This window comes from Haematobia irritans, chromosome 1, assembly GCF_050003625.1.
Source record: "Haematobia irritans isolate KBUSLIRL chromosome 1, ASM5000362v1, whole genome shotgun sequence".
NCBI classification, from domain to species: Eukaryota; Metazoa; Arthropoda; class Insecta; order Diptera; family Muscidae; genus Haematobia; species Haematobia irritans.
The window spans coordinates 121,745,185-121,757,061 of NC_134397.1; the positions used below are offsets into that span (position 1 = coordinate 121,745,185).

General features: G+C 36.2%; 1 protein-coding gene across 6 annotated transcripts in view; it reads left to right on the forward strand.

Moving 5' to 3' along the window:
- The window catches only part of spz (Spaetzle domain-containing protein), an 89,491-nt gene extending 84,292 nt beyond the window's left edge, over nucleotides 1-5,199 (forward strand). For all 6 annotated transcript variants that reach the window (XM_075291549.1, XM_075291545.1, XM_075291544.1 and 3 more), the window contains 4 exons: nucleotides 1,285-1,321; nucleotides 1,380-1,752; nucleotides 1,809-2,090; nucleotides 4,798-5,199. In XM_075291549.1, the coding sequence (XP_075147664.1) occupies nucleotides 1,285-1,321; nucleotides 1,380-1,752; nucleotides 1,809-1,983 (585 nt within the window). In that variant the 3' untranslated portion in view covers nucleotides 1,984-2,090; nucleotides 4,798-5,199. The remainder of the gene's footprint in view (nucleotides 1-1,284; nucleotides 1,322-1,379; nucleotides 1,753-1,808; nucleotides 2,091-4,797) is intronic.
- The last annotated feature ends 6,678 nt before the right edge of the window (nucleotides 5,200-11,877 follow it).

The following is an 11,877-nucleotide window of genomic DNA, read 5'->3' on the forward strand; positions in this document are numbered from 1 at the left end:
CTATAGAAATAAAATTTTGGTAGATTATTTTTGGCTCGAGTGGCAACCATGATTATGAACCCATATCATTGCTGACACCACGTACCAAATTTCAACCGGATCGGAGAGGCTCCGCAAGCCAAATCTGGGGATCGATTTATATGGGGGCTATATATAATTATGGACCGATATGGACCAATTCCTGCATGGCTGTTGGATACCATATACTAACACCACGTACCAAATTTCAACCGGATCGGATGAATTTTGCTCCTCTGAGAGGCTCCGGAATCAAATCTGGGGATCGGCTTATATGGAGGCTATATATAATTATGGACCGATGTGGACCAATTTTTGCATGGTTGTTAGAGACCATATACTAACACCATGTACCAAATTTCAGCCGGATCGGATGATATTTGGTTTTCTTAGAGCAATCGAAACCAAATTTGGGGGTCCGTTTATATGGGGGCTATACGTAAAAGTGGACCGATATGGACCAATTTTTGCATGGTTGTTAGAGACCATATACTAACACCATGTACCAAATTTCAGCCGGATCGGATGAAATTTGCTTCTTTTAGAGCAATCGCAAACCAAATTTGGGGGTCCGTTTATATGGGGGCTATACGTAAAAGTGGACCGATATGGACCAATTTTCGCATGGTTGTTAGAGACCCTATACTAACACCATGTACCAAATTTCAGCCAGATCGGATGAAATTTGCTTCTCTTAGAGCAATCGCAAGCCAATTTTGGGGGTCCGTTTATATGGGGGCTACACGTAAAAGTGAACCGATATGGCCCATTTGCAATACCATCTGACCTACATCAATAACAACTACTTGTGCCAAGTTTCAAGTCAATAGCTTGTTTCGTTCGGAAGTTAGCGTGATTTCAACAGACGGACCAAATATACGGACCAATTCCATAACCTCCGCCCACGTCCTTTGTAAATTTCAAGTAATTTAGTTTTTGCACCGTAGTTTAAACAAAGTTGAGCAATGAGTAGGTCCTGTCACCAAAACGCCAGTCATTAGTAGAATTTTGTACGCAATCCAAACATTCGATCTGGCCTAATTTTCGGCAGAATATACTTTTTTTGAACTTTTTTCTTATTTTCTCAATCCGAATCAAATCCGAATACTGACATCGGTAGAATTAATGCTATAAAAGATGACATTTGATTTGCACCACTTCCGTTTCTTTTGTGGCTACACTTTGTTTTGTTGGGTTCTTAAGGCGCTCCGTCGAATTTTAAAATTATATATTTCATTTACATTTCTTATTTTCCTTTACTTTTAGAATGGATCAATGACATCAGCCACCAACAAACAGTCTCGTAAGTATAGATGTGAGATATATAAATCTATGTCTAAACCAAGTTTTTGAATTTATAGCAATCATTTTCCCCACTGAGGATCCGGAAAAGGACGAAATTAACTACACCGTTAATTCGGATGACTGCGTCGAAAAGGATGGTGAGCATCGTGATAAACCATTTTGCACCAATTTACGCAATTACCCAGAGCGAACCTACTTGGAAAAGGTGATCAAAAAGAAATTTTCAAATTTAGAAATTTTTTTCGGTGAAGATCTTGTGATACCACAAAATATCAGTCAACGCATGAACAGTGAACCAAATGAGGAGTACCTGTGTAAGACCCGCACTAGGGTGATATATCCACAGGCGGGTCAGAATAAAGATTACAATTGGCTTATCATTATTAATATTCCCAATTACAAACAAGGCATTCGTATAGAGGAATGCATGTAAGTCTGCGCTATATATCTCTCTACTGTGTTACTCTAATATTTCCTAATTTCAGAAATGAGGGATCCGTTTGCGGGGAAAGTAATGGACTAATGTTACCGAATCGCTATACAGCCACCTGTAAACAGAGTTACATCTATCGATCTCTGGTGGCCTTCACAAATGAGACGGTTATTCGAGATCAATTCAAAATGCCATCCTGTTGCAAGTGTGTGCTAAGACCTGTCTGAGGTCGTTGGCTGTAGTGTGTAAGCCTCATGAATAATCGCCACGACCACTCAGTACTCTGGAGGAACTGGATCGATTTAATTTTTATTCAACTCAAATGTGATTTTAGGTGAGTACCAGACATCCTTTGGTGATGAAAATAAAATTTCCATTCAAATGGAGTAATCACACTGGGGGTTTAATTAAAATTGAATAGCAAGTAGAAATGACATAGAACTTAGATAGATTTTGAATTTATGATAAAGCCTCTGCCTAAGAAAAAAATTTTTAAATTATAAATGGGATTAAAAAATAATTCAAGAGAGTAACTATAATTTATCATACCAGATAAATGTTTTAGTAGGTGCCAAAATATTCTCTTCCGTTGAACTATCCTAACTGTTTCAAAAACTTAAACAGCCGGCTTTGGTTCATATTTTCCAGATCCAACAGTTAGCCACAAAGTTAGCCTATAATGAATACATTATGCGTGACAGATAATTTTTCCTTCTCATGGGGATAAATTGCAATTTTCGATGTTGGATCCAGTACTCGGATCCATTGTCATAGGTTGGTTGACAAGTCCCCGGTCTAACAAAGAAAAACTCATTTTATTTGTCAAAATTCGTTTTTATTATTCAACATAGTTCCCTTCAAGAGCGACGCAACGATTATAACGACCTTTCAATTTTTTGATACCATTTTGGTAGTACTCCTTCGGTTTTGCCTCAAAATAGGCCTCAGTTTCGGCGATAACCTCTTTATTGCAGTCAAATTTTTTTCCCCGCGAGTATCCTTTTGAGGTCTGCGAACAAGAAAAAGTCGCTGGGGGCCAGATCTGGAGAATACGGTGGGTGGGGAAGCAATTCGAAGCCCAATTCATGAATTTTTGCCATCGTTCTCAATGACTTGTGGCACGGTGCGTTGTCTTGGTGGAACAACACTTTTTCCTTCTTCATATGGGGCCGTTTTGCCGCGATTTCGACCTTCAAACGCTCCATATAATAGTCACTGTTGATGGTTTTTCCCTTCTCAAGATAATCGATAAAAATTATTCCATGCGCATCCCAAAAAACAGAGGCCATTACTTTGCCAGCGGACTTTTGAGTTTTTCCACGCTTCGGAGACGGTTCACCGATCGCTGTCCACTCAGCCGACTGTCGATTGGACTCAGGAGTGTAGTGATGGAGCCATGTTTCATCCATTGTCACATATCGACGGAAAAACTCGGGTGTATTACGACTTAACAGCTGCAAACACCGCTCAGAATCATTAACACGTTGTTGTTTTTGGTCAAATGTGAGCTCGCACGGCACCCATTTTGCACAGAGCTTCCGCATATCCAAATATTGATGTATGATATGACCAACACGTTCCTTTGATATCTTTAAGGCCTCTGCTATCTGGATCAACTTCATTTTACCGTAATTCAAAATCATTTTGTGGATTTTTTTGATGTTTTCGTCGGTAACCACCTCTTTCGGGCGTCCACCGCGTTCACCGTCCTCCGTGCTAATTTCACCTCGCTTGAATTTTGCATACCAATCAATTATTAATGATTTCCCTGGGGCAGAGCCCGGAAACTCATTATCAAGCCAAGTTTTTGCTTCCAACGTATTTTTCCCCTTCAGAAAACAGTATTTTATCAAAACACGAAATTACTTTTTTTCCATTTTTTTCACAATAACAAAAGTTGCTTCCCAAAAGACGCTCTTTCTCACAAACTAATTGACTTACAGACGTCAAATTTTGACACGAAACATTTGAAGGTTGGTACTGTATAAAAATAATATGCATTTAATACTTGTGACGCCATCTATGTGTCAGACCGGGGACTTATCAGCCAACCGTTATATGGCGAAGGAGGTTTAATAATTTTGCCTTTACGTCGATAGAACGATGTACGTCTGTCTCCCTGTTATAATGAAGCTACATCCTCCCGATGGAACGATGTACATCTGTCTGTCTGTTGTGATTACGCTACAACCTCTACTAATAAGGCTCTTGTGAAATTTTCCACAGACTTTTTTTACATCAAGCAGGTCATGCTCTATTCATGTGAAAAAATAAAATTATTTTATAACAAAAGCAAAAAAATTTTTGTAATGTGCGTTGTATGTAAAAAAAGATTTCCTGCTTTTCCGTTGAAACTTTTCTTGAATTTGCCATAAACCTCAGAAAACCCGAGACCTTTCCAACGTATGCAAAACCGTGGAAATCGGTTCGTGGGTCCTGGAATTGCATCAGAAATGGCACTGTATATAAAAAAAAAAAAGATTTTCCTGCTTTTCCGTTGAAACTTTTCTTGAATTTTCTTTGTTATAAACCTTACGGAACCCGGGACCTTTCCACCGTGGAAATAGGTTTGTTATTGCGTTAGGAAAGAAAACGCGACTTATTTTTATATATTAGAAGATTATAAGCTTTCTTTTAATGAAACTTTCATTATTTTAAAGTAATTTGTCCTTAATATTGTGTAAATTGTATGTCCTAAAATTTACGTAGCATAATATTTTTTTTTCACTGTACTTTCGAACGCTTTTAAGCGTTGTAGTAAAGACGCACACAATTATTATTGTAGAGTTTATTAAATTGTCTTCAGATCAACTTGAATTTTCTTTTATGTTTAGATAAACAGTTTATAACCGAAAGTTTATCAACTTTTTGTCTTGTAAACAATGCTAGGCGAAAATGGCATTCCTTTTCTAAAAAATTTAATATTTGCATTACGAAAATATTTTCTTCAGTGTGGTTACTGACTTTCGTCCGACCGAATATGCGACCGCATATCCATGTTGACCCATATCACTAATACATTTGTTGTTCTTATTTTCCAGAAACCCAAACACTCACAGGATGGATGGCAGGCCAAACTGTCCATTTCTTTAGAATTAAGAAAAAAATAAAAAAAACACACACACATATATATACGTACAATTTCACATTATTACAACCGACCCACACTTATTTGCTTAATTTCTTAAGTCATTATTTTGTCTAAATTAGCATATAAGTCAAAATTTAACAAAACGAGATATGATAATCATAGATAAGCCAAATTCCTTAATAAGCAAAAATATTTTTGTAAGAATATTAAAAATGAAAACCAAGTCACAATTAATACTAAGTAGATATACCATATGTAAAAACAGAGAAATTAGTTTACGAAGGAACGGAGTGTTCTTTAGTGTTGACGGATTCCGTTTCTATATAAATATACATTTTAAACGATAATATAATGGACCGTTTTATTAATACTCCTTTAATATTGGAAAGGGATCTATATCATAGACCATTAGAAATTTCTTTATGGTATCTGAATATTATCGATAGCATAACTTCGAATTTAGCATTTTAAGAATGGTCCTTAAAATCAATAAAAAATAGTAAACAATTTTAAGGATATCATTTTTTGTTTGGTTTGTAAGCACAATCATGGCGAATTTCGGTAAGTGAACTCATGTTTGTGTGAGTTTCTAAAGTATTGCCATCCAGCAAAAAAGGGAACTTGTTCTAAAGGCACAACTTTAAAAGTACTTCCGAAAATTCCCTCCCAAAGATGTTCTTTATTTTAACTACACAGTTAATTTATATTTTTATACCCTTTACCACTACTGTGGTACAGGGTATAATAAGTTTTTGCATTTGTTTCCATCACCCAGAAGGAGCATCTTTTACAGCCTATTTCTGATATCCGAATTCTGCTGTTCGTTCGCATACAAAACGAAAATCAGCTGATTTCGGTTTCTCTAAGCTCTATCTAAACGACAAGTGAGACGAAAATCAATGCGAACGAAAACGTAACGTTACCACTAAAATTGGGTTTCTCTAACTCCATTCGTTCGCATTTTGTCGAAGGGAAATGTCAAATCCACTCACTTTGTACAAACCTTTCGTTTTGTGGAAAAAGACATTCATAAATAGAGAAAAATTTAATAATTGATAAATTGATTAACGCTTTTTGGTGCAAATATATGATAAAAGTGGTTTATATCGATCTATTTCTCTTTATAACCGCCATATAGACCGTTTAAAAAAAATTTCTAAAACCAACAAACGCATACATTTGGAATGAAACACTCATTAAAAGGAAAACTGAAACCTAATTATTGAGAGGGGAGCCACCGTGGTGCAATGGTTAGCATGCCCGCCTTGCATACACAAGGTCGTGGGTTCGATTCCTGCTACGACCGAACACCAAAAAGTTTTTTCAGCGGTGGATTATCCCACCTCAGTAATGCTGGTGACATTTCTGAGGGTTTCAAAGCTTCTCTAAGTGGTTTCACTGGAATGTGGAACGCCGTTCGGACTCGGCTATAAAAAGGAGGTCCCTTGTCTTTGAGCTTAACATGGAATCGGGCAGCACTCAGTGATAAGAGAGAAGTTCACCACTGTGGTATCACAATGGACTGAATAGTCTAAGTGAGCCTGATACATCGGGCTGCCACATAACCTAACCTAACCTAACCTAATTATTGCAGATATATAGAAATACAAATACATATCCCTCTACGAGGGCTAATTTCTTAAAAAAATATTGAGCTAAACCAAATATCAACAATGAGAAAAATTTGCAAAATAAACGGCGATGCCAGATTGAATTTTATGGAAAATAATTTTTAAAATGTATGGGCCTTTTTCAAGTAATTGAAATAATTGAGATCTGGTAATATTAGATTTGACAGTAACGTAAGCCATGCGAACGAACGAAAGGAAGTTAGAGAAACCCAACTCTAGACGGAAGTGAGTGACTGCCGTTCGTTCTCAATTGCTTTCGTTCGGAAATCAGAAATAGACTGTTAACATATATAGAATTTCAGAGGGGTTTGATGACAGATATTCTTCTATATAGATCAGTTGAACAAGTACGATTCCTGAAGATAAATTTAAAGATTCTAGCTATGAAGACAAGACAAGAATCTGGATTCAAAAGAACCAATTTTGTTTGAGTTTTAAAGGAATCATAAACATCTTGCGTAAGTGTGCAAGAAAATTATGAAAAACGTCTTGAATTGAAATCTAAAATCTGTAGATTTTGACAATCATTATTCAAAGGATTAGAAGAAAATCTGGAAATTTTACTTTCAGTTTAAGGCAATTTATATAAGCCGGAGGAGTTAAATGTTGGAGATCTGTCTATATGGGTGCTATGCCAAATATATGATACATACCAAATTAAGCACACCTTAGGTTAGGTGGCAGCCCAATATATCAGGCTCACTTATAGCGATTTCGATTAGGGAAAAATGTGCAACATTCTTGAAATTGATAGCCAAATATGAAGGACATTGTCATAGATTTTGGATCCTGTATCCCTCACAACATTATGAATTAACAATAACTTTGGAATGACACTTTAATTTGAGGAAAAATAAAATGAGGAAAAAAGTAGTGTAACACCAGGGCAACATAGTTTTTCGAAACGAAAACGCCCTTAGACTATTCAGTACATTGTGATAAGGTTAGGTTAGATTAGGTGGCAAATTTGATAAAAGCTACGGTTTCTAGAAGCTTAAGAAGTAAAATTAGAAGATCGGTCTATATGGGCCGATGCACACCATTCCCTGAAAACTTATTTATGGTCGTAAAAAAACCTGTAAATTTAAAATTTTAGGCAAGTTGGATAAAACTACGGTTTCTAGAAGCACAAGAAATAAAATCGGGAGATCGGTCTATAGGGCGGCTATACCAATGGACATAACATAAACCGATACACCCTATTTTCTTCACACATACTTGCGCTCATAGAATACCTGTATATTTTAAATTTCAGGCAAATCGGATTGAAAATACGGCTTCTAGAAACCCAAGAGGTAAAATCGGGAGATCGGTCTATATGGGGGCTATAGCAAAACTTGGACGAATTCCCCATTTTCGACACAACTATATGTGGTCCAAAAATACCTCTAAATTTGTAATTTGTGACAAATCGGATAAAAACTACGATTTCTAGAAGCCCAGAAGTAAAATCGGGAGATCGGTCTATATGGGGGCAATACCAAAATATGGACCCATAGTCACCATTTCCGGTACAAATATTTGTGGTCCTAAAATACCTCTAGGTTAGGTTAGGTGGCAGCCCGATGTATCAGGCTCACTTAACAGGTTGGCTGATAAGTCCCCGGTCTAACAAAGAAAAACACATTTCCAATTCATGAATTTTTGCCATCGTTCTCAACGACTTGTGGCACGGTGCGTTGTCTTGGTGAAACAACACTTTTTATACCCACCACCATAGAATGGTGACGGGAGTATAATAAGTTTGTCATTCCGTTTGTAACACATCGAAATATCGATTTCCGACTATATAAAGTATGTATATTCCTGATCAGGGAGAAATTCTAAGACGATATGACCATGTCCGTCTGTCTGTCTGGCTGTCTGTCTGTTGTAATCACGCTACAGTCTTCAATAGTGAAGCAATCGTGCTGAAATTTTGCACAAACTCGTCTTTTGTCTGCAGGCAGGTCAAGTTCGAAGATGGCTATATCGGCCAAGGTTTTGATTAGTCTCGATATAAACCGACCTCCCGATTTGGCGTCTTGGGCTTATAGAAATCGTAGTTTTTATCCAATTTGCCTGAAATTTGAAATCTAGAGGTATTTTATGACCATAAAAAGGTGTGCCAAAAATGGTGAGTATCGGTCCATGTTTTGGTATAGCCCCCATATAGACCGATCTCCCGATTTTATTTGTTGGGCTTATAGAAACCGTAGTTTTAGTCCAATGTGCCTGATATTGGAAGTCTAGAGATATTTGAGGACCATTAAGAGGTGTGCCAAAAATGGTGAGTATCGGTCCATGGTTTGGTATAGCCCCCATATAGACCGATCTCCCGATTTTACTTCTTGGGCTTATAGAAACCGTAGTTTTTATCCAATTTGCCTGAAATTGAAAATCTAGTGGTATTTTAGGACCATAAAGAGGTGTGCCACAAATGGTGAGTATCGGTCCATGTTTTGATATAGCCCCCATATAGACCGATCTCCCGATTTTACTCTTGGGCTTATAGAAACCGTAGTTTTTATTCAATTTGCCTGAAATTGGAAATCTAGAGGTATTTTCGGGCCATAAAGAGGTGTACCGAAAACGGTGAGTATCGGTCCGTATTTTAGTATATCCCCCATAAGAACTATTTCCCGATTTAACTCCTTAGGTTTCTAGAAACCGTAGTTTTTATCCGATTTGCCTGAAATTGTAAATATTCTGGTATTTAAGGCTCACAAAAACGTGTATCGGATTAAGTTTTTATCGGTCCATTTGGTAATGTCTCCATATAGACCGATTTCACTTCTTGAGAGTATAGAAGGCGCACTGATCATAAAAATTGCTTGAAACTCAATGTAAAATTTCCAGATTTTACTTCTACAAATTTAAGATTTCAAATCAAGACGTTATTTTATAATTTTCTTGCACACTTACAAGAGATGTTAATGATTCCTCTAAAACTCAAACAAAAATGGTTCTTATAAATCCAGAATCTGATATAGTCCTCATAGGTGAAATTTTTAAATTTATCTTCGTGAAGTGTACTGGTTGAACTGCTCTGCTTGATCTGTCCTCAAACGCTCTGAAATTTCAAAGGAAACCCTAATATTTGATTCATGGTGGTGGGTGTTTAAGATTCGGCCCGGCCGAACATACAGCTGTATATACTTGTTTTACATTAGGTTTACGACTTTTGCGACATACGTATTATACCATAAATGTATGTTATGTCGCAAAAGTCTCATTTTGCGACAGGCCAGCCCTGGAAATAACATTCTTACTATGAAAGCCAAATTTGATTTAAATCGGTTCATTGTCCTGAAGTTTTAAATTCATAGGTATGCTAAAACAAAGAAAGATCAAATATCGGTAAGGGGATGATATAATCTTCATATACATCGATCTCCCGATTTAACTTCTTGAGGGGATAAAAGGCGCACTGATCATCGATATTGAAAGAAATGAAAAGCAAAATTTCCCGATGTTACTGCTAATGCTCATTTGTATATTTACAGAGGAGATTCTTCTAAAACTTTAAATTTAACTTTGGGAGATTCTATGTCATAAACTCTATATATTTTCATATTTGATTCGTGGTGGTGGGTATTTAAGATTCCGCCCGACCGAACTTAAGGCCGTATACACTTGTTTTTAAATCAAATCTTCCAATTAATGATGAAGGGTACATGAGCTTCGCTTCAACTGAATTTATAGCCATTCTTTTTATACCCTTCACCACTACTGTGGTACAGGATATAATAAGTTTGAGCATTTGTATGTAACGCCAAGAAGGAGTAATCATAGACCAACCTTTTAGTACACGGATCGGCTTAGAATTAAATTCTGAGTCGATTTAGCGATGTCCGTCTGTCTGTCTGTCTGTTGGTGTATTTTTGTGTGCAAAGTACAGCTCGCAGTTTTAGTCCGATTGTCCTAAAATTTGGTATATGGTCCTGTTTTCGACGATCCCTATTGATTTTGGAAAAAATCGGTTCAGATTTAGATATAGCTGCCATATATATTTTTCACCGATCTGGTCATAATTGGCGTGTATATCAACCGATCTTTCGCAAATTCCGTACATCCGAATATTTTATGAGTCTCGAAAAACTTGCAAAATATCAGCCAAATCAGTTCAGATTTAGATATAGCTCCCATATATAGCTTTCGCCCGATTTACGGTCATTTGCCCACAGAGGCCAATTTTTTGCTCCGATTTAGTTGAAATTTTGCATAGGGAGTAGAATTAGCATTGTAACTATGCGTGCCAAATTTGGTTGAAATCGGTTCAGATTTGGATATATGTCCCATATATAGCTTTCGCCACATTTACACTCATATGACCACAGATGCCAATTTTTAACTCCGATTTAGTTGAAATTTTGCACAGGGAGAAGAATTAGCATTGTCAACATTTTATTTCTATAGAACATTTTGTCTAAATTGTATTTCTATAGTAATTTTTTTTTCAAAATATTATTTCTATAAAAATTTTTTCAAAATTTTATTTATGTGGAATTTTTTCTCAAAATTTTATTTCTATAGAATTTATTGTCAAAATTTTATTTCTATAGAAAAATTTCTCACAAATTTGTTTATAGAAACTTTTTCCAAAATTTTATTTTTATAGAGATTTAACAAAAAAGATTACTAATTTGGGTAGAATTCTACCAACTGTGGCAACCGTGGTGGTAATACAAATTTATATTCTAAGTTATATACGCTGCATATTCATGTTTTAAGATAATAAAGTACTTAGAACCATTTTTGATTTGTAAAATTTTTTAAATTTAACGAAAAATATAGTAGGGAAAATTGTTTGGGAATGTATGGGAAAGTAGGGAACCTTTTTTGTCCTTGTAGGGTAAACCGAACATTTTCCCTGGCAACATTGACTATGAGCTATAGTCAGATTGACACAAAGCACCCATAGACATGTACCTCTTAATTTTCTTAAATATGCAACTGCGGTTTATCTCCCAGACCTATATGTTACCCCACAAATGCTTATGATTACTAATTCTGTAATGGTAGTTTAGGGTATGATATAGTCGGCCCCGCCCGACTTTCTACTTTACTTACTTGTTTTGTACTAACATTGTGTTCCACCCTACAGCATTAGCCGACTTAAATTTTGAGTCTATAGATTTTGTAGAAGTCTACCAAATTCTGTCCAGATCGAGTGATATTTAAATGTATGTATTTGGGATAAACCTTTATATAAAGGGTGATACGGTCAAAATTTGGTCAAGGGAAAACGCGTGTAAATCGGTGAAATCGTTTATTTAAAAAATCAAATTAAATTTCTTTTTCAAGTTCAATTAGTATAAAATTCAGGAAAAATATTCAGTTAGGCTTTCGCTTTTCCAAATCCGAATTGCCGGGCCTCACGCTTGACACCTGCCATCAGATTTTGTACAGCCACCTTG